This window comes from Takifugu rubripes, chromosome 10 (genome assembly GCF_901000725.2).
Source record: "Takifugu rubripes chromosome 10, fTakRub1.2, whole genome shotgun sequence".
Lineage (NCBI taxonomy): Eukaryota > Metazoa > Chordata > Actinopteri > Tetraodontiformes > Tetraodontidae > Takifugu > Takifugu rubripes.
This window is the reverse complement of record NC_042294.1, coordinates 2,171,256-2,192,230: the sequence shown is the minus strand read 5'-3', so window position 1 is coordinate 2,192,230 and position 20,975 is coordinate 2,171,256. Positions and strand designations below refer to the sequence as shown.

At 50.0% G+C, this 20,975-nt stretch overlaps 4 protein-coding genes across 4 annotated transcripts; 2 read left to right on the top strand and 2 right to left on the bottom strand.

Moving 5' to 3' along the window:
* Nucleotides 1–769: 769 nt before the first annotated feature.
* Nucleotides 770–5,333, bottom strand: fam168b (family with sequence similarity 168 member B). Its single transcript, XM_003967811.3, has 7 exons — nucleotides 5,190–5,333; nucleotides 3,374–3,458; nucleotides 3,212–3,295; nucleotides 2,844–2,986; nucleotides 2,581–2,779; nucleotides 2,375–2,499; nucleotides 770–2,241 (listed from the first exon to the last, which is right to left on the bottom strand). Exons 2-6 carry the CDS (start codon nucleotides 3,441–3,443, stop codon nucleotides 2,387–2,389), a joined length of 609 nt encoding a protein of 202 aa, XP_003967860.1. The 5' UTR covers nucleotides 3,444–3,458; nucleotides 5,190–5,333; the 3' UTR covers nucleotides 770–2,241; nucleotides 2,375–2,386.
* Nucleotides 5,334–5,430: 97 nt separating this feature from the next.
* fbxo45 (F-box protein 45) lies at nucleotides 5,431–8,094 on the top strand. Its single transcript, XM_003967812.3, has 3 exons — nucleotides 5,431–6,198; nucleotides 6,715–7,071; nucleotides 7,164–8,094. Exons 1-3 carry the CDS (start codon nucleotides 5,872–5,874, stop codon nucleotides 7,347–7,349), a joined length of 870 nt encoding a protein of 289 aa, XP_003967861.1. The 5' UTR covers nucleotides 5,431–5,871; the 3' UTR covers nucleotides 7,350–8,094.
* A 2,108-nt stretch (nucleotides 8,095–10,202) lies between these two features.
* nrros (negative regulator of reactive oxygen species) lies at nucleotides 10,203–13,771 on the top strand. The gene is made up of 3 exons (XM_003967821.3): nucleotides 10,203–10,729; nucleotides 11,335–11,440; nucleotides 11,779–13,771. The coding sequence occupies exons 2-3, from the start codon at nucleotides 11,348–11,350 to the stop codon at nucleotides 13,723–13,725; spliced, it is 2,040 nt and encodes a 679-aa protein (XP_003967870.2). The 5' UTR covers nucleotides 10,203–10,729; nucleotides 11,335–11,347; the 3' UTR covers nucleotides 13,726–13,771.
* Nucleotides 13,772–15,844: 2,073 nt separating this feature from the next.
* sh3glb1a (SH3-domain GRB2-like endophilin B1a) lies at nucleotides 15,845–20,646 on the bottom strand. Its single transcript, XM_003967813.3, has 9 exons — nucleotides 20,428–20,646; nucleotides 19,888–20,029; nucleotides 19,521–19,649; nucleotides 19,162–19,295; nucleotides 18,879–18,971; nucleotides 17,514–17,603; nucleotides 17,244–17,344; nucleotides 16,921–17,146; nucleotides 15,845–16,844 (listed from the first exon to the last, which is right to left on the bottom strand). Exons 1-9 carry the CDS (start codon nucleotides 20,488–20,490, stop codon nucleotides 16,737–16,739), a joined length of 1,086 nt encoding a protein of 361 aa, XP_003967862.1. The 5' UTR covers nucleotides 20,491–20,646; the 3' UTR covers nucleotides 15,845–16,736.
* Nucleotides 20,647–20,975: the final 329 nt, after the last annotated feature.

Below are 20,975 nucleotides of genomic sequence, written 5' to 3'. Positions count from 1 at the left end.
ATGTCCCGCAGCAGCCTGTGGGGCAATCTGTGGGTCCGGGACTGCAACATCCCCGCAGAGTGAAGAAAGACGGTATTTCAACTTATCCCCAAGTTACCCAACAGCACGCCACCACAGCTCGACTGAGGCCGCCGCAGTCCCACGGCTGCTCTTCTGCCTCTTCTGGGGGGGAACCGTCCTTAAAAGACGACCCAAAAGAAACAAGCAGGACAGTTAACCGACCCATGCAGAGCGCGCGGTGGAGCCACGTTTCTGCTAACGGTCGAGGCCCCTCTGAGCCCCCTCACAGGTGCGTGAGTGTCTCCACTGGAACGGACCCTGACAGCGCCACCAGGTGGACGTCAGCGGTCACCATAGACTGATAGCAGGAGCCTGTCTCCTGGTTTAAGAACGTCCAGAGTCCACATAGCTTCACTATCTCCACCTGTGGGGGACTGGTCTGAGTCCAGCAGGGTTCTGGTGGTTCTGGAAGCTGCAACGTCCTCCTGGACAGAAGACGTGCGTGCTGTGAGGAAGATGGCGTGTGCATCTGTCCTTCCACTCTTTCTGTCCTGTCTCACCATCTCGTCCCAGCAGATGGTCCCGCTCCGGGTCTCTTCCTCTTAAGATTTTGCTCCCACTGCTCTGACTTGGGGGTCTGGCTGGAGATATTGAACTGTTTTTAATCTCAAATTAACACACTTGACCCTAATACTGTTATATAAGATCATTTTAGACGGTCCAGGGGGTGTTTAGGTGGGAAAAAAAGGGCTTAGGAGTCATATTTCTCATGTTAATCATTTATTTAGAGTCAAAAAGGAAAAAACATGTACGTTCAAGCTTTAAGTTCATCACTCCCACAACCGCCCCCTTAAAAGACAAAAAAAAAAAGACAGATCTCTCGTATTTCTTTTTATTTTTGGTCTTTAAGAATACAAAACAAGAACCAAAGTCACAAAAATAACATTTACAAAACAGATTATTGAACAGAGGTGACTGAGGCAACATAGAAAAGCATGTCTGAAACGGTGATATCGGAGAGTTAGCCTGAACGTTGAGGTAAAACAGCCAGCAAATGTAAAACGGCGGGTATCTGTACAGACTGTTTTCCTTTAGTGCCTTGCTTCAGAAGTGCCGCTCAGAAATGGAGTTTAACAACGTCGGGTTTTCCTATCACGTCCACAGTTTGCAGTGAGGATGCAAAGCTAAGAATCGTTGCATTAGTGTGAGATATCGGTCAGATGTGCTAGGCTTGTAGAGCTATATGGCACCTTTTTTACTGTTCTTATGAGTACAAACAATCTCTCTCTCTCAATTACACACACACACGCAACCACACACACTCTGGTCCTTCTCATTCACCCTCTTAATGGGTGCAAATGCTTTCTGCCTCCCCGGTGAGAACACTTCTGCTTCAAACAAAGAGAAGATGATTCAGGTGGGAAACACTCACTCCCAAATCATTTGACAAAGAAACAAACTAAAAACACTGAGGATGATTTAGTGCTGGAATGGCCGTCAGCCCCAAATCCAACCTTATCCTAAAAATAGAGAATGGTAAGACGAGACGCCGCATCGCCGAGGGGAGGAATAAAACCCGGGCGCCGCTTAGCAAACACAGCAGAGGAAAGAGTCGTTTGCTCTGCAATCACGTGTGTAGGTGTGTTTTTGCATGAACGAGCGGTTCTCGTCTTATTTAGCATGTAAGACTCGGTCACTGGTGACTCAGCGTTGCAGTTATTACTTTTTTAGCTCCTTTGGATGTGTGCCGCTTGTTGATTTTGCATCTGTCACAGCAGGTAGACTGAGCGAGCGTTACTTCATATATCTATATACACATGCATCCGACATGTACTACATGTTTGTAGTCCCCCGATTTAAAAACGAAACACAAAAAAAACCCCTCCCTTTTCACCACTTTAGAGTCGAAGCTAGAAAAACCTGCATGGAGGTTCACAAAAAGTAGTTCTGCATGGAGGCTCTGTCGACTGATACGAGATATGTAGCAGGTTGAGATGGTGCTGGCGCTGGGTGTGACATGGAATGCAGCCTGATTCCATTAAAGGGTTGGGGGGGTGGGGGTGGGGGGGGTCATGGGGATGGGCCTATTCTTCACCCTTTTCTATCCAAAGGGGCCTCTTTCTATGTTGGGTTTTAGTTTCACATTATGCTGGAAGAAGAGTAACTGTTGCGGACGCTGGCAGCGCAGGTCGTCACCCACAGCAAAAACACTGCAGGAGAGTGTGAATGCATATCTGCCACCTGCAGAGAGAACAACAGGGTTCACACACACACACACACACACACGAACTGTCAGGTTTTGAATGCTAATGCTAATGCTAAGGCCGTCTCAGCAACAATAAGACTGGGAACAGAACCAACACTTTATACTTACACTCCCCTCCCTTCACCACTGCGGGGGCACGTAGCTGTAGCTGGGCGTGCCGGGGGGGCGATATGTGGGCATAGTCACTTGGTGGGGGGTGACGGACGCTGGTGAAGGGGTCGTCAGCAAGGTTCCTGGTGAGACGGAGAACAAGCTCTAAACATCCTGCTTTAAAACACGCGGTTTAAAAGAAGAAGGAAGCCAGCGGTGCTCACCGGCCGACATGGCCATGGTGGTGCCAGCTACCATCCCCATGGCAACGCCGTTGTGGCGAGTGGGGGGGATATGCGGGGCATACATGGCGGCAGGCATCCCGTTTGGCTGGACCACGGTTGTGTGATGGATAACATGAGGCGGCGCCGCATACAGAGGCTGTGTGTAGTAGGTGCCCTGCTGTTGTGACGGTATTAACGCCTGGAGGACAGAGGAGTTAGCGTTAGCGCTGAAGACTGGACTCACGGGGGATAAGAGCGCTGACCTGTGCGTAAGGGTTCTGTTGGTGGTAGGTGCTCCTGACCGGGTAGACGGCGGCAGGGTAGGGGTTAGGGGAGGAGGAAAAGGGAGGGACGGTCCCTGTGTTTGGAGAGCAGGACATTTTGAAGGGGGTGCCCGGAGCATAGCCTGGAGACAGGAGGACATCAGTTAGAGCCCAAAAGCAACCATCACCTTTCTGCTTCCTCTTTAAACTATTGTGAAATTCACACTTTTTCCAACAAAGTCTGGCAGAGGATTGAAAAGAGGAACTCTTGGAGGGACAGAGAGAAGATTATTCTGTTACGCTTTTGCCCGTTCAGTTCCAAAATAACTGTTATTTCGGTGATGACGGGACAGTTTGAGGACGCTCACCGCTGGGGAAGGCCTGGTTTGCTCCTGCATAGACGCCAGGAGTGTACGGCGGAGCTGCTGCAGCGTAGCCGACTGGGAATCCAGCTGAAAGCACCACAAGAAAGACAAATGATCAATTTTAGGATCGTTCCATAAGGGGACCGACTCAAAAGTAGAGCGTACCTGGGTAGCCTAAACCCTTAGTGTTGGTGAACGGGACCCCTGATGACGCAGGGCTGTATATGGGATTCATGGTGGCCTACAGATGCTGCAAGGACACAAAAACAGACGGGAAAGTCATACTGAATACGAGAGACACATGGACGAGGCCATTGTCCACAGGGGCCTCCTGCACGTATGGTTAGACGCTAACGCCACAGAGTTAGAATATAGCAACTGAACGCACAAAACATTCTTGTTTCCTTTTACAGGTGACTTTATTGAAATACGAGTGTTTTAGCACGTCCGCGCGGTCTCACTGTTGAAGCTCCTTCAGGCGTTGACGTGATTTTTATCCAAAATGTAATTTTTCCATTTGATATTGTGTTTGGTGAATAATATTAATATCCAAGGTAGTTTTCTCTGTCAACTGGACTGGGTTTCTTCTCTTGAAGAACTGAAGAAGCCTTCTGGATAGAAGGCGAAACGTCTTCAAGAGAAGAAACCCAGTCCAGTTGACAGAGAAAACTACCTTGGATACAATGACCTGGATGACTGAGAATTTACACAGACATCTTGCATCACATTTTGGGAGAGATACCCTTCGGTTGGTGCGAGAGCTTGAGAAAATATTAATATCCAATTACGGCAAAAGGGTTTTTATCAAATATTTCCCAGGAGCTACAACAACACACACAAAAAAATAGCTGAATTGAACATAATACCCAAAATGAATTTTTTTTTATTGCTGCTAGAAATAAAGTGATGTTCGGATAAATAACGTTTCATTTGAATGCTTTCTGAGAAAATGAAGACAATTTTAACCATTGTAAAAGTGTTTAAGGAATCCCCTGATAATCCTGGCACAGTAATATAAAGTGCATTACAGTTTCACGGCGTTATTAATGTTTAAAACACTTATTATTATTATTATTTAGAATATTAAATAATATATCTGGTCCAGCGCCGCTCGAGGCTGCCCCCTAGTGGCCACCACCAGACAATAACCCACTTTACTCATCTGCCCCGATTTTAGAAAATATAAATAAATCATAAATGCAATCCTCTGGTAGATATTGGGACATAAATACGAATTACTTTACAGATGATTCACAGGATGAGATTCTCCAGCAATTATCATACAGGTCGTAGAATTAATTCTTTACACGTCTAATTATTATTATTTTTTAATCTATTTAAATTGGAATAACGGGAATTTACATTGGATCCATCTCCCGAAATGAGATTAGAATTCAAAGGAGGGCAGCAATGATGCCATTGTAACCATCGTCATCACCAAGGCATAAAACGGGGGCGAATAAAAGAAATCGAATAACTTGACGTTTTGATTTTTCCCCCACTCGCGTTTTAGTCTCGCTCTCCATCTTCTCCGCACGTCTTGTCCGTTTGCGTCCAATTTTTCTTGCACGGTGGCTTAAACGTGATGTTTTAGTGGCGCTGCGTGCAAAATAAAGATGGCAACCGTAACCTCAACGGGAGGAATTTGAAAGGTGAGCGTGAAGGCAGCAGCGGGCTTTGTTATCTGATCAGGAGCTAGCTTAGCTGGCCAGCACCGCTGCTTACACAACCCGAGGGGAGCCGAGCGTGCACGTCACCTCTGGCTGCCTCGGATGCTAACCACTGACCCGCTAATCACCTGTCTGACCGCGGAATAGCGCTGGACCGTCCCAAGACAGCAGCCAGATGGGGACAGCTTGTCAACAGGCCGCATAACGAAGGAGGCAGGCAGCCGGCCGGACAGCTGCAGTGACGCCGAACCGTAAAGGCTCCGGACGGTCAGACGGTGTTCCGATCGGCACCCTGAGCGCCAGAAACTTACCGTCGAGTGTTTAATGGCGTGTTCGTCCCGTTCCGCGATCTTCTGGTGGAAAAGGGAATAAAGATAGCTGCTGTTTTGCTACCAGATGCTTTGCTGAACTCTTTTGAGCTGCGCGCGTCACTTCCGTGTACGGTCACGTGGTCCGTACGGTTGCTCCGCAGAACACTTTAAAAATGGCATTTTTATTTCCAGAATTGTCCCTCGGATGTGTTTTAAACACACGGTCGCTAAACGTTTCATCGCCACGATATAATAATTAATATCCAGATATTAGTAGGAATCTTATGAATCTTCCGTGAGGTCATTATTGTGTGCGCTCTGGTCCTTACAGGAACTAAAATGTATTAAAGATTTCCCGGCGCTCTCTTTTATCCAACACAACATAAGCACCACAGTTACACCTTTTTAATGAGGCGATAATATAACCAACCCACCCACTAATTATCGACGCGTTTCCGTGGAGATAAAAATAATAAGAGTTTTGCTCTTCGAGGACCTTGACGCATCATTTTCATTCAGCCATTGCACTGAGGCGTAAGTCCACACTGTTGTGATTTCTACGCGGCCGTTTAAGTGATTCTGCGGGCGAAATGTTAACATTTACCCAGCACTAGGACTCGCTCTGCGGTGCTAAGTGAACCTGTTTGCCCCCCCGCCGTCGTCGGTGTACAACAGGAGCATAATGTCTGCAGCGGCCGGCGGAGCAGCAGGCTCCCCTTGCCTGGGCGCAGCAGCGGGAGCCAGTTGTAGCTCTGCCGGGTCTTTCTACGCTGCTGTCACTGGAGGAGGCGCTGGCGTGGCCGGGAGGTTGCCAGCTCGGGTTCTTGAGCATATTTTCTCCTATTTGGAGTTGGTTGACTTAATGCGCTGTGCGTTAGTCTGCTGGCATTGGAACACTATTCTGGCGGATGAAAACAGCGAGGTGTGGCGCAGCCTCTGCACCCGGAGCCTCAGCGAAGAGGCTCTGCGGTCTGACATTCTGTGCAACCTTCCCACCTACAGGGGAAAGGTAGGTTTACCAGCGTGCAGCTGGGTTATTCACTGTCTCCGCATGCAAAGCACCATCTCAAGTCTCACTGCTTCTTGGCGTTAGGGTTAGGGTGATATCATGGTAGCCTAGCCGAGTAGGGCTGAGCAAAACATCCTTAATATTAAATGCACAGTTGGTAGAAACTTTAAATCCTACTTGATGGAGTTACATTTTTATATTTCATAGTTTCAGAATCTGTTTCCTCCGAAGTTTTGGCTGCTGCGAGAAATTTAGGTTTTGGACTACAAGAAAATCCTACTGGTCTTGGATATTGGTGACTCCAGCCTACTGTAGCAGTGGTGCAGATCATATCTGGATGAGCCCACCAGGAAAATACTTATTGGTCATTTGTTAGTTTTTGTTATTTGTTTTAATAAGTCAGGAAATCCAAATTGAAGTCAATATTGTCCGTATGGAGAAGCACTGATGCTGTAAAAACACTTGTTCCTTATTCTGATTGTACGTAAATTGTCCCTCCCGCGTCGTCCCCTGTAGCTGAAGGCCTTCCAGCACGGTTTGAGCTCCATAGACTGCTCTCGCAACGTTTACGTGAAGAAGAACGGCTTCACCCTGCACCGCAACCCCATCGCCCAGAGCACGGACGGCGCACGCGGCAAAATAGGCTTCTCGGAAGGGAGACACGCGTGGGAGATCTGGTGGGAAGGTCCTCTGGGGACGGTGGCGGTGATAGGCATCGCCACCAAGCGGGCGCCCATGCAGTGCCAGGGATACGTGGCCCTGCTCGGCAGCGACGACCAGAGCTGGGGCTGGAACCTGGTGGACAACAACCTGCTCCACAACGGAGAGGTCAACGGCAACTACCCACAGTGCAACAATGCCCCAAAGTACCAGGTAGGAGCTGCCTCCAGAGTGGCCCTGCTCCCCCGCAGCTGAGGCGGTGCTTTAAGGCCTGGTTTAACGCCTCCACCTGTGTTTGTCTGCAGATCGGCGAGCGGATACGAGTCATTCTAGACATGGACGACAAGACACTGGCGTTTGAGAGGGGCTTTGAGTTTCTCGGCGTAGCGTTTCGTGGACTGCCCAAAGCCTGCCTCTTCCCCGCCGTGTCTGCGGTGTACGGCAACACCGAGGTCACCATGGTGTACCTGGGAAAGCCTCTGGATGGATAGAAGCATCCGGAGGGAGACTGTCGCACCACGAGTGGGAGCCAGTTCATGACAGCAGGGACAGTTTGTCACTCAGTCATTTCTTCCATGCAGAATACACGCACACACACACACACACACAGACCAGGAACCGCCGGCTTTTCTGCCACACCTCCACCTGAGGAGACTGGACAAACTGCAGGGGACGACAGAATGGACGTGGAACGTGTCCATTTGTACCGTTAAGCTGCTGGACTTTTTTAATTTACAGGATAGGTAAACCTTATTTATTTGCATGCACATCTGGACAACCGTGCAGGAGTGTTTTGTTTTTTTATGGCTTCTTTAACGAGGCCAAAACGATCCAAAGTGTGGCAAATACTTTGAGACAGGACACAACATCTGGTAAATAAAGGTTAGTCTTGGAAGTCGGGAATGGAATCGGCTGGTTTGCAGATCACCTGGGTCGTTGTCATGGTTATATCCCAAACCAATGTGAGCCAATCTTATGTGTTGCTGGACGTGTTCGTGTACAGTCATGCATGCACGGATGCACCAATACTGGACACATGGAGAATCACATCTGCCATTCAATATCTATCCAATACTAGGGGAATTTATACCATTTTAATGTATGTACTTTTTAATGTGCTACCGTAGTATTACACACTATTTATTATTTTGTGGTTTTATCTATGGTACTAGAGTTATTGTATGATTCTATGGTCTAAAAATAAATTTACATGGTGCCACAGTTAGTTTAAAACGACACGTTTGTCTGATTTTTCCAGGACTGGGCGCTTCCTTGCTGTATTGACATCAAACATTAGTTCTGTCTAATGACCTCGGACCACACCTGCTTTATCCATACTACAGGAGCCCAGAATGGACAAACTTGTCACCCTTGAATGCAGGCGTTAGTCGTTAACTATGTTCACTTCAGCACTGTGAACATTTGATCTCTGCTTCGTTTTAAAAATCTATCTTCAGCAATAATCCTGCGGACCGGAAGAGGCGAGTTCTCTGATAAGCTGGATGGTGAAACTGTGATGTATTGTCACTTAGATGCCCCGACGGAAATCTGTTTAGTCCTGAAAAACTGATATCCAGAACCAAAGTCAGCATCTCAGAATGAAGCTATTTGTAAGTTATGATTTTCAGTTTTGAAACTTTATGTACGTTCACCTATGATCGAGGTAAAGCAGCGACGACTGTAGTCTACGATCCAATTAAAAAAATCTGTTGCATAGTTCAATGTCTCATGTAGGAGGATAAACAAATGAAGAGCATCGCTTTCTGCCCGTGGAGATGGTTCGCACATCTATAATTGCCTGCTGATGCTTCAGGCGGAGCAGCTCCTGAAGCGGGCCAACGCCAGCAGCCTCAGTCCTCCAGGAGGTCGAGTACCAGAGCGATAAAGGACAACTGACACGTGTTTGTTCGAAGCTACAGTTCTGTGGACCAGTCAATCCAAAGAGCAATAAATCGTTGTTCCACTAGAGGGCGGTATTATTCCGCACACGGGCTCTGTTGCCTAATGCGCCCTCATATCTCGAGGATCTCCAGCTCACACTGAAGACGTGTTTTATCGTCCTCCAGGTTTGGAACCAGAAAAAAAGACGTGTGCTGAAATTCTACGTCTATCCTCATTGTATTTGCACTTCGGGATATGAGCTCTGTACATAATTTTTAATTTCTGTATATACTGTATAATGTACAGAGTAATGTACATAACATAAGAGTCTTTTTCTTTTTTTCTTTTAGTACTATGCTGTATTGTACACCACGGGCTACCGCTGTAACGTGTAATCTCCCCGATGTGGGGTCAATAAAGTTTTTTTTATCCTTATCCTTTACGCACCCCCAGCCCGTGGGCCCCTAGTCCCACCTCCCCCGGTCTCTCCAGAAATAGAAGGCTCATTTTCCTATCCGAACGTGTCTTAATTTACACTGACGTCCTGAACATAACAGCAGTGCCTCCGCGAACGTGGAGGCGTGCGTGCGTCTGTCTGTCTGTCTGTCTGTCTGTCTGTCTGTCTGTCTGTCTGTCTGTCTGTCTGTCTGTCGGTCTCTATGTCGGTCGGTCGGTCGGTCGGTCGGTCGGTCTCTCTGTCGGTCGGTCGGTCGGTCGGTCGGTCGGTCTGCATTAAACTGGCCTCCATGCTGTGGCTTCATGATGATGTCAGGACAAATGTTTGTCATTTTTTATTTGAACTTGCTGAATGACTCACGAAGGATGTAGAAAAGGCCTTCGTTCTGTCTCTCTCTGCCCGCCTTCAGATGAAACTCAGCCAACCTCCAAAGAACTGATAGGAATCAGTAGATCCACACAGATAGTTAACTGGGCACCCGCACAAAATGGTACCTCGAGGGGAGGTCAAAGGTCAGCTCCTGCAGCCAGATTCATCTTTAATGTTATTGGCTATTTCTCTTAACGGCACTCGTGAGAGTGTGACTGAAAGGACGAGCGAAAGGACGAGCAGAAAAGGACCACAAATAGAGTCCAGCTCCTCCTGGTTTCACCCGTTTGTAGGATCTGAGCAACAAGCTGCACCTCGGAACCAGTTTCCACTCAATCCGGATGTGTCTGCACACAAATATGGCTTCTGCTGTTAAAAACGCCGACATTTCTGTAACGTCAGCAGCCGTGTGGGCCCCCCTGTTTCAGACTGACTCTTGTCTAAATGACCCTTTAAGCCCTCCGTTCCTCCCTGAAGCTTTGAACCAAAACAGTAAAACCCTCCCTGAAAACCTCGTTTCAGAGCAGATTAAGAAGTGAGAAGCTGGAGACGTCCGAGGCAAAAACAGGAAGGAATCGTGACCAAATCAGCTCTTGAAGAACTTCCTGATTCCCAGTTCCCCATGAGTGACTGCAAGGGAGCGAAGCTTCACCAGCCTGAGATCCAGCCCAGAAGATCCAGCCGGCGAAGCCCACAACTGCAGCAGCTCAGGAACCGTTCACTGCGGGTGTGACGTGTTCTCACTCCTCTGTTTGTGTGTTTGGTGCTGCTAAAGGGAGGCCAAACATCAGGCAGGAAGGGTGTGTGTGATGAGTGGTTTCCTCTCTAGAAGGCTGACTGATCAGAAGGGTGGAAGGTGCGAAGGGCGTGCTCTTATTGGGTCTCTGCGGTAGCTGTCGCGCTACCCAACCATAGCCGGCTTGTGATGGGGGGGGCTTCTGCTGTTGCACTTGTGAACCTCCTTCTGCAGCTTGTCCATGTGACTCGGCTTCCGTTGGCTGCCTGTTTCCGCGCATAGTAAGAAGAGCCACTGGCGTTTTCAGTCAGAGCGGCAGGAAGGCAGCAGAGCATCGCAGCCCAGCGCTCGCTCTGCTACGCTCAGCCAGCGCTATGGTCGGGGGCTCAACCGTCAGTGGCTTTGGAACTCCACACCAAACCAGCAGTGTAAGTACACGCGCGCTCCTGCCGTGCACAGACAGGTAGCGCCACAGCCTGCCGCGCTGGAGGGGAAGGTTAAACGAGCTTTAGTGTGCAGGAGAGGGCATCTGTCAGATGGGAGCGAAACTGAAGTCGGCCTTGATGTGTTCGCTCTGCCAGGCGGGAGGTTACCATCGGGGCACAGAGAGAAATAGAGTCTTCTTAGCAAAACTGCATCTGGATCGGGTGTCTCACGGAAACTGGATGTGCAGTTTTTTTCCTTTTCTAGAGCTACAAAGTTGCTCTGATGTGTGAGTGATGAGAGAGAAAGAGGCGAGTTCAGCTAATCTGATGAAAGATGGTGAGAAAGTCCCTGTGAATTCAAGCGAGCCAGTGGCCGAATTCAGCCAAACAGCGCGGTTTGTGTCCCAACTGCAGATATTCGAGTAAAAAACCAACAAGCGAACTCTGCCGGGGTGCAGGTTTGATTTGATGATGATAGAAGACGTTGTTGGCGGCTGCATGTGAAGGCGTTTGTGACCACCTGACCGTCCTGTGGAACCAGGCCAGCGTTCCCAGGCCAGCGTTCCCAGGCCAGCGTTCCCAGTCTGACTCTTTCTGTCTCCCACCAGTGAGGATGAGAAGATGCCAGCCTCCGGCCTCGCTCCCGTCCTGCTTGGCTTTTTGTTAACATGGACGCCGGCCTGGAGTCACCCGCAACACAGCCAGTGCCGCCTGGTGAGATACACACGCACCTCCTGAACCGGGTTTTTGATCACGACCACCCAGATTACGTCGCCGTGTTTGAATCGATCTTTTTGCTCCCGACACACTCGGCTCACGTTCTACAGACGTTTGTTCTACTGCTTTGAATTATTCATTTAGGGAGACGACGTGGGAGCAATAATTTAGCTGTAATTTAGCGCTAAATTAGCCCAAACGTGTGCTTAGTTCTGCGGTTATTTAAGGATAAACCAGCGACGGAGGTATTTTTGCTGGTGGCTAAGCTAAAGTTGAGGTTTGAACTCACCATTTTGTAGCCCAAATCTGAAATAAAGTTTTGTCTTTCCTTGTAGGTACAAAGGTCGGCTAATTGCAACAACGGGACGCTCACGTCTGTGCCGGCGTGGTTGCCAGGCAACATAAAAGAACTCCAGCTCAACTACAACCGCATTCAAACACTACAGGACAACTCTTTCAGCTACCCCTCGCTAATCAGCCTAAGTTTAGCTTGTAATCACTTAGAGAAGCTGCAATCAAACACTTTCCGAGACTCTAAACTGATAGAAAGTCTCAATTTAGCAAGTAACAACCTTTATATGAGCTACCAGGAAAGCAGCGATGCATTAAAGACTGTACCCAGACTCAGACTTCTGGACCTTTCAGAGAATTTGCTTGATGAAGACATGGCCGCCACTCTTCTCCAAAATCTGACATCCCTGGAGTACCTCAACCTCTCCGGAAACCTCTTGATGAGGCTGGACGAGTCGTCCTTCAGAGACCTTCATCAGCTCAAAGAACTGGACCTGCAGAGGAACATCATGTTCGAGATCGAGAGGGCCTTCGACGGCACCCTCCAGCTCCAGAGGCTCAACCTGGCCTTCAACTCTCTCCCCTGTTTGTACGACTTCCACATGACGCAGCTGGTTGTCCTCAACGCCAGCTACAACGCCATCGAGTGGTTCATCTCCAGACAGGACCTGAACACCACTTTCCAGCTGGAGACGCTCGATCTGTCCCACAACAATCTCTTCTTCTTCCCTTTCTTGCCCAGCCGCAGCCACTTGCGCAACCTATATTTATCCCACAACGGCATCAGGTTTTACAACCGCTTGGCGGCCAACGCCACTGCGACCAATCTGACCACGACCGTCGACTTTTACAACGTGAACGAGCACACGGACAATATCACGGTCCAGCTGTGGGACGAGAGCCTTCACGGGGACATCGCCTCCGTGGAGACGTTGGATCTAAAAGGAAACCAGGTGGACTATTTCCCCCAGGGGTTCCTCCAGAAGATGTCAGCTCTGCACAGGCTCCACGTGCGCACCAACTGCCTGGAAACCCTGAATCTGACCTTAGAGCAGATCTCCAGCAGCTTGTACGAGTTGGACATCAGCAACAACCGGCTGAACCAGCTCCACGCAGACGAGGCCACGCTGTCCTCCCTCGGCAACCTGACGTACCTGAATCTGAGCCTCAATCACCTCCGGTGGTGGCCGGCGGCATTTTTCTCGCAGTTGCCGAGTCTCCGATCCGTTGATCTGAGCTTTAACGGCGTGGACATTTGCCTCCCCGAGGAGGCTAACGTCAGCATGGACACTTTGTCCACCTGTGTGGACTGGGCAGACGTGGCATCGCTGCGGCAGCTCTACCTTAGAGGATGTAACCTCAAGGTCGTTCCGTCGTCCGCGTTCAGCGGAATACCGCTCACACACTTGGAGCTGTCCGACAATCCCGGGCTCGTCGTCCAGGAGTCCATGCAAAGTCTCCCGAGGACGTTGCAACATCTAGGCTTAGGGAACACTCACACCCGGGACCTGGACTTCTCCGGTCTGAAAAGTTTAACCTTTTTAAACATCTCAAGCAATGCCATCGCCCACCTTCCCCCCTCACTCGTGGATCTGGACCTGAAGGTGCTGGATTTGAGGGACAACAGGCTCTCGGCTCTTCCCTCCGATCAGGCCAACGTGTTGGCCACGAAGCTGCAGATGATTTTCCTCACGGGAAATCCGTTCAACTGCTGCCAGATCGAATGGCTGGAGGCCTTTGAACCGGTCAGCCTGGTGGGACGATCGGAGCTGGAATGTGTTGATCACTTCCTATGGACGCACAGAGTGGACCGCCCGGACTCGTTTATGTGTTCGGAGGAGGGCGGGGAATCGATCTTCTGGTATATTTTGCTTTTTGTGCCCATCTGTCTGTCATTTGTGGTCATTTTGCTGATTGTCCTCCAAACATTCAGGCCTAAAATGCCACAAGACGCGATCAAGAAGAAGTGGCTGAAGCCGGCGTCCTACTGACGCAGCAGGAAATCACTTTTGGAAATAAAACCATTACCAAAACTGACCAAAGCGCTCTCATTTTGACAGAAAATTCCGTTTTTCTCTGCAGTTTAAAACCAAAAGCCACCCCCCTCCCCTCCCCGTGGCGTTTGCGTGCGTGCGTGTGTGAACATATGCAGAAGTACTGTGACACAAACTGTAGCTATAAGCAGGAGAGGAAATATGAAATTTCCTGTTTTGCTAAGATGTGCAGAACTGCCCAGATGTGAGGGGGGGGGGGGGGGGGGGGGGGGGAGATTTCCTCCCCCTGCTTCACACGCACGATCAGCTCTGACGTAACGCTCACGCTTGATCGGCCGCTCCGAGCGGCGCGCACAGCTGCTGCTACTACTGTCCGTCAACCCCCCCCTTTCATGACTACGAGGCTCCAGGTGCGAAGATTGGGGCGTGCACGCCGCTCCTCGGGGGAGGGAGAGCTGCTCGAGGAGCGAGTGCAGCGCTTGAAACCAGAGAGAAACCAAATTACCACAGCGGTAGCGCGCGGGGTCACGGCGGTTGCGAGCTAAAAAAAAAAAAAGAAAGAAGAGGACTCGGGCCGCATCGGAGGCCTGTGGAGACGCACCGCGACGTCATCGAACGGTGCCGCCGCGTAAAATAGGAATAAAAGCCACGGTTTCTATGGCAACGGGCGGTGTGAACTCCAGAAAAAAAAAAAACCAACAACTCCTGACCAGCGACATCTCGACTGTTAGGAAAGAGATTGCACCACAGGGTTTGAGGCTTGCGAAACAGACCAAGAGGGATTTTTATCTGCTTACTGGGCAGAAACGTGTGTGAGTGTGTGTGTGTGTGTGTGGGTGTGTGTGGGTGTGTTACACGTACGTAAACTACAGTCATTGTTCCCTAAATTGCATCATGACTCCATCATCAGCTCAGTTATTAACACGTCTCCTCTCCAAACTCGTGACGGGGGGGTTACAGTCACATGAGCGGGGCCCATTGATGGGTCAGGGTTCAGGTCATGAGGGTCAGGATCGTCGCACAAAGGCACCGGGAGCTGGAACGCTCCGGGCGGATCACGACGTTCCCTCTGCCAACAACATTCAAGACGGCTCCACTTATTCTATTAGCTCACCGTGGAATTTATCTCTAATTTTAACCCTTTTGAGGCCTTTAGAATTGAATTTTTACCAGTTGGCTAGACAGCAGCCTGGTTGTGAGCTATTATTGTGTGGAAGACCTACAAACCTTTTCCTACAGCAGAGTTGGCTTCTCTGCCCTTCTGTTTCTTTCGCATGTGGCTGGCGATACGACTCGTGTGTGATAAGTGAAACTGTGAACCGTTGAAAGAGGAAACGTTTCTGCTTGGCCACGTTGAGGCTCATCTGAAGTGTGAAGTGTCGGTTCGACACGCCAAACACTCCTTTTGTTATTTTTAGATTAAAAGGCATAAAAAAAGGACATTAAAAAAAAATTCCAGTCGGGTTTGCTGTTTCTTTTCTGAGGTTTTTTTTTTTACCTCCCTTAAAGGTCAAAGGTCAACACACGGGTATTGTCCACAGATATTGTCCACAGATATTGTCCACAGACGTCCAGCATGATGTCAGGCGGCGGTTTAGGAAGTCAGGAGGGAGTTTATAGAAGTGCGCTTCCTGCGAACTCTTCCTGATCCCAGCGCTGCTCCGGATCAGCCTTCAGAACAAAAGCTGTGAGCTTTCGCTCCTCTTCGAGCAGGTTTCAGCTGGATTTTAAAAATGTAAGACATTACTGTCTTTTCTGCGTCTGTGATGCACAGCTGCAAATATAGGAAGCTTTGGAATTGTGAAATGGGGGTGGGGGGTGGGGGGTGTGAGTCAGGGAATACTGAAAAACAGAGCATCGACCTTTGCGGTTCCAAACTCAGCTTAGAATGCCTCATTAACAATAAGGATTGACAACAGGAGCTGTTATAAAGCTCGATTATATGACCCCCCCCCCCCCCCCCCCCCCCCCCACACACACACACACGCACGCACGTACGCACACACATAGTTAAGAACAAAAAACAACATTGGGTTAAATTTAAAGTTAATTCTCTGGCGCCCCCCGGCGGCCGCAGCAGGAATCGCAGCCGGGCGCGACATAAATCAAAAACAGCTTCACGTTGGCAATTGATTTTATTTGAATGCATCATATTATGTGATCCTCGTACAAACGTTGGCCATTTTTATCAGCAACCCATTAAACAAGATGCAGCTGCGTAGCAATTAAGTTTAATCTCCCGGTACAAAGCGAGACCAATTAGTGGAGCTGAAATGCAAGTTTGACAATATTCTACTGGTAAACCAACACCATACATAATAAAAATCTCACATTCTATTTCATAAAGATGTGCTTGTTTTAAACTTCCCAATAACTCAGGAATCTTAGGGTTCATTCAGAGGAGACTTTTAGTCTCAATACTGCTGGGGGAGCCACCACGGAGACGGACTGAAGAGGCACTGGATGGCATCTGAGTTTTCCAACTCCTGGTCTGTCGGCGGCTCCGACTCTTAATCTGCCACATTAAATCATCACCACTACTGGAATAAGGCCGTTTACTCATTTTCCAGAGATTTTTGGGGAAAAAGCTCACACACAGTAAATAATCTACTGTTTATAAAACAACAAGACACTTTTGATGACGAGGGGCGTCCTAACTGCTACGGGAGTGTAAAAATGATCAAATAAGACTCGGGAAGGATCAGAATCACTCTCCACTTCAGCCTGAAGTGCACTTTGTCCATTTGAATGTAGGGTCCAGGGTTTCAGTCACCATCAAAGGGAAAGGACATAAACATAGAGGTTTAGGATCGGGGGGGGTGTCAGGCACACGGTGCACATTTGCATGGCTACACGCAGAAGTGGCTTTAGGGGGCGTGCAGCTGCACTCAAAGACATCGGTGCTGAACCCTGGTTCTGCGAGGGAACGGGCCGAGCGGAGGCGAAGAAACGAGGCCCGTCACTGCAACACGATATAAATATGACATCACGGGGGGGTGGGGGGGGGCTCAGTTAAGCAGCTCCAGGTAAGTGATGGGAACTTTGCCCTTCTGGTTGCCCCTCTCTCCCATCAGCCAGTCAGAATCCATGCCGGGGACGCTGCTGACGGTGATCACCTGTGAAGGCAGACACGGCGTTGATGCGGTTACCGGCTCGCGTTGCCCCCCCCCAAACGTTCGGTGGCACGCTCACCTCGTCGGCCAGCAGCGACAGCTCGCTGCTGCTGGCGGCGTCGTAGTCGTAAAGCACGCGGGCTCGGCGGCTGGCGCTGGAGCTGCGCAGCTCGTTGAACCCGCCCGACGCCGTGGAGCCGCCGCCCGCGCTGGGCAGGGAGGCCGACACCGGGATGGTGGGCGCCGAAGCGCTGGCCCCCCCGGACGCCGCCGACTGGTTATTGTTGGTGAAGGAGGAGGGGAAACTGTGGGGAGGAGGGGGAGTGAATGACAGCGTTGACGTCGGAGTCAAATCACACATGTCAGAGGCAGCATTGATCATATGGGGGGGGGGGGGGTCACCTGCCCAGCTGCTTCTGCAGGTCCACCATGTACTGGTAACACTGGGCGTAGTAGGTCGTCTGGGCCTCCACCAAGTCATTCAGACAGCGCAGATGGTGAGCCTGGACACACACGAGCAGGAGCGCGTTTCTAAATAAACACGGTCTAATGACGAGGCAGGAATGCTACATGTTGCTATGCAGACGGTAGCGGCGCACGCGGGGACAGAGCGCGCGCACGTTCTGTCGTCCAAGAGCGAAAGCAGCAGCTGGACTCAGCTGCATCACGTACGTGCGTGCTGCTGATGCCCTCCAACAGCAGACGGGTGATCTCTGCCTGCCGGTCAAACTCACTCTGGGTCATCCGCAGCTCCTGCTCCGCCTGAGGACACACACACACACACACGCGCGCGCACACGCACGCACACACACGGTGTTCAGATGTGCAACACTTGCAACGGTAGAGTCGATGCAAACAAACACACAAACGTCAACGCCTTTGACAGAATCTTAGGCCAAACCGGAAAGTGAAACCAAAAGTTGCGTTGTGGGTCAGAAAAAGACGGGCGGGAAACCACAAAACAAGACTCAACAAGCACAGAGGAGGGAACGTGACAGGACGCGGCGGCAACACGTGCACACGGCCTTTCTGGCCTCCTCCTCATATTGACCCAGAGGAGCCGATATGAGAGCTGCTGGGACAATGGCGACAGAGACTCATGAACAGATGGCGTGGAGCCGAGGCTGGCGGGGGACAAAGGCCCTCGCTGTCCCCGTCTCTGTCCAGCTGACACTGGGAGGTGTGGACGTCCTCTAAGGAGAACCGGTGAGCGGTGGGTGAGATGGAGGCACAGACAACAGCAGCTTTTTACACTGATCCTGGGCGGTTGGACTTTGTGTCCGTGGGTGTGTGTGTGTGTGTGTGTGAGATGGCTCCAACATTCCACTCACCTCCGTCACTTCCTCTGCGCACATCTGCTGCCTTGCATTTTAAAAACAGTGACACAGTCGTTAGAGCTGCTGGTGTCACAGTAGAAACGTCTGTCTGCCTGTCTGTCTACCTGCCTGCCTGTCTATCTGTCTGTCTACCTGCCTGTCTATCTGTCTGTCTGTCTACCTGCCTGTCTATCTGTCTGTCCGTCCGTCATGTTTAGAGGTCCTGGAGCGTTCAGCTCACTGCTGACAGCAGGCGTTTGTTCAGAGGTTCACATATTAGTTCACGACCAAACAGGCCTCCCATTGAGCCAAACAACTAGCAGATCAACGCCAAGGCGTAAACATGGCGTGAACATGGCATGAACACGTCCTGAAAACATCTTTGCTGGGACACGAGCCCGAATCTGGGCAGGAAGACTGACGGCTGAAGGGCCTTAATGCTGATCCTCAGCCTATGAAACAGTAGAGACATTAAATAGGAGGCTGCAGCAGGAACCTCCAGAAAGGGGAAGGAAACAAGCGTCCCGGAGTCATGTGACTTTAAGCTTAATGTTGCGTAATCAGGTTTGTCAGTCACGGCTTGTGTGGCTTGGGATGGGGGACAGCAGGACACGCCCAAAAAGAACTGCAGCTGGAGGAACGCTCTGCTAAAACAGCCACCAAACCCTTGATTTAAGCTAGCCCCCCGAGCCGAGGGGCGAGGGGCGAGGGGCACACTTACGGCAGCTCTGGCGTCAGCCATCCGGGCTTTCTTTAGTCGGGTTTTGGCTGCATCCAAGTCCAAACGCTTGACCTGCAGCAGTTTCCGCTCTTTCTGCACAGAGAAGGACAGGTTCATCGCACCAGCACAACATTATTGCCGCTACGCGAGCGCCGCCCTCGCGCTAAGACGGGGTCCTTCCACTCGTAATGAACCTCTCGAACCGGGGACGTAAACGCCCGTGGAGACGGTGACCCGTCGGAGGCCCCATAAGTGCAACCGTGTTCCAACACGAGTGTCTCACCAGGATGGTTTTGAAGTCGCCCTCTAGGAAGTTTCTGAAAGGCGTCAGGAAGTTGATGGCGGCGCCGTGGATGAACTCCCGCTCGGCGCCGCCGATCTGCTTCTCCGTCTCGCCACATTTCATCAGCGCGTTGCCTGAAATGTTTACAGGAGAGCAGAGGAGGTATTAAAGGAGACTTTAGGAGTGTTTTGGCATCAGATGAGCGCAAATGATTGTTAATCTGTGGGGAATTCTGCAGGGGATGAAACCCCTGTTTACCATCACAACAGAACAAGGAAGATGTTCTCTTCAAGCCTCCAGTGATAAGCATTAACATAAAGAAGCTAAAATGCTTCAGACGTCTTCAGCGTTTCGCCCACCGTAGGCAGTTCCGGGACCAAATTCACTTCCCGAGTCGATCATGGTCTGGCCGAGCAACTCGTGGTTGTTCATCCGCGTCGGGGCTTTTTTCTCCAGCTTCTCGTACACAAATTCCTCAAGCCGGACATCTGCAACGAGAAAATTGAATTACAGTCATGGGACTACAGTGAGCCGAACCCCAGGCAGACGCACGCCACACCTTAGGAGACCCACACCGTTTCTGGTTCCATTTCACATTACTGAACCACAGCAACACGTGCGACCGCTCTGCAGGTCATCTGTGTGTGTGTGTGTGTGTGTGTGTGGACACAGATGTGTGACTGTAATGTGGCAGCAGTGTGTGACACACAAGGAGCGGGTTCTCACTTGGGTTTGGCTGCAGCAGGACTTCAGTCTGCTTCATGATGCGTTCTGTCCAGAGTTTGGTGTTCTCAGCCCGGACCAACAGGTTCTCCAGATGGGCATCCAACTCTGTCTTTTCAGCCTGGCCAAACTTCTCTTCGGTGAACTGAAAACGAAACCAACCAACTAAAAACGTGCACACTGTCTTCAGAAAGGGGTGTAGAACATACCTGTCAATAACGAGACATCTGCAACATGCACGGACTAGTTATTAAATATTGGGTGGTTATTTACAGTTTACGGAAGCCTGCTCCAATGGTTCTGCTAACCAAACCGCCTCCGGGATCAGAACGTTTAAAACATTTATTTAGTAAAATCGCTGTTTTTATGAAGATATTGTCTGCTTTCTGATAAAAGAAAAGGCCGGCAAGCTAATAAAGGTCCACAATAAAGAGCCACTGACGCGTCTATACTTTAGCAAGCAAGCTAACGCTAGCCGGCTGGCTAGGCTACCAGCAAACGTTTGATGTCACCAACTTTCAGGACCTAAGTGGCCAAACTTACTTGAACTGCGCGGCTCAGGAAAGTACCGGCGTCTGCGGCTAGCCGCTTAACATTAAAATCCATGGTGAAGGGCAACGAGCAATCAATTAAAACAACACCGCCACGGTCCGAGTCAAAGCACCATCCCGATAGAAAATGTCATTCGGGCAACTTTTGTCGGAGTTCCACCCAGCTGACGAGCCTGACAAAGATCGTATACACGGCAAGATGGCTCACGCTTCCGGACCCCACAGCTGTTAAACTCACGCGCATGCGCACAGTGACGGCCTGTGAAGAATAGTAATTAATCATCACCAGAATTGAAATTTTGTTGTTTTTTTTTGTATTTGAATGTTGTAAAGTAACAAGATGGAAATCCTGGGGAAAATGGGGAAAACAACACTAATTAAATTATAAAAAATAAACTAAATAGCTGAATTCTGCATGGTTGAACATGTAGCCTGGCTGCAGCCTCTTCTCACATTACTGTACAAATAACACACATGTGAATTGAACTAAATATTATCTCTAACACAGTGTTTTAGTCCACTCATGCAGCAGCAGCAGAG

Bases quoted from the DNA above. Each gene is read 5' to 3' on its own strand.
- fam168b (XM_003967811.3), bottom strand. From the start codon at position 3,443: ATGAATCCCATATACAGCCCTGCGTCATCAGGGGTCCCGTTCACCAAC. The intron at 2,987-3,211 runs GTGAGCGTCCTC...TCCTGTCTCCAG, and splicing joins AAACCAGGCCTTCCCCAGCG to GCTATGCTCCGGGCACCCCC. The intron at 2,500-2,580 runs GTGAGCACCGCT...CCGTCTCACCAG, and splicing joins CACCATGGCCATGTCGGCCG to GAACCTTGCTGACGACCCCT.
- sh3glb1a (XM_003967813.3), bottom strand. From the start codon at position 20,490: ATGGATTTTAATGTTAAGCGGCTAGCCGCAGACGCCGGTACTTTCCTG. The intron at 19,296-19,520 runs GTGGGCGAAACG...TAAACATTTCAG, and splicing joins TGGTCCCGGAACTGCCTACG to GCAACGCGCTGATGAAATGT. The intron at 18,972-19,161 runs GTGAGACACTCG...TTCTCTGTGCAG, and splicing joins GCGACTTCAAAACCATCCTG to AAAGAGCGGAAACTGCTGCA.
- nrros (XM_003967821.3), top strand. From the start codon at position 11,348: ATGCCAGCCTCCGGCCTCGCTCCCGTCCTGCTTGGCTTTTTGTTAACA. The intron at 11,441-11,778 runs GTGAGATACACA...CTTTCCTTGTAG, and splicing joins AACACAGCCAGTGCCGCCTG to GTACAAAGGTCGGCTAATTG.
- fbxo45 (XM_003967812.3), top strand. From the start codon at position 5,872: ATGTCTGCAGCGGCCGGCGGAGCAGCAGGCTCCCCTTGCCTGGGCGCA. The intron at 6,199-6,714 runs GTAGGTTTACCA...CGTCCCCTGTAG, and splicing joins TTCCCACCTACAGGGGAAAG to CTGAAGGCCTTCCAGCACGG. The intron at 7,072-7,163 runs GTAGGAGCTGCC...GTTTGTCTGCAG, and splicing joins ACAATGCCCCAAAGTACCAG to ATCGGCGAGCGGATACGAGT.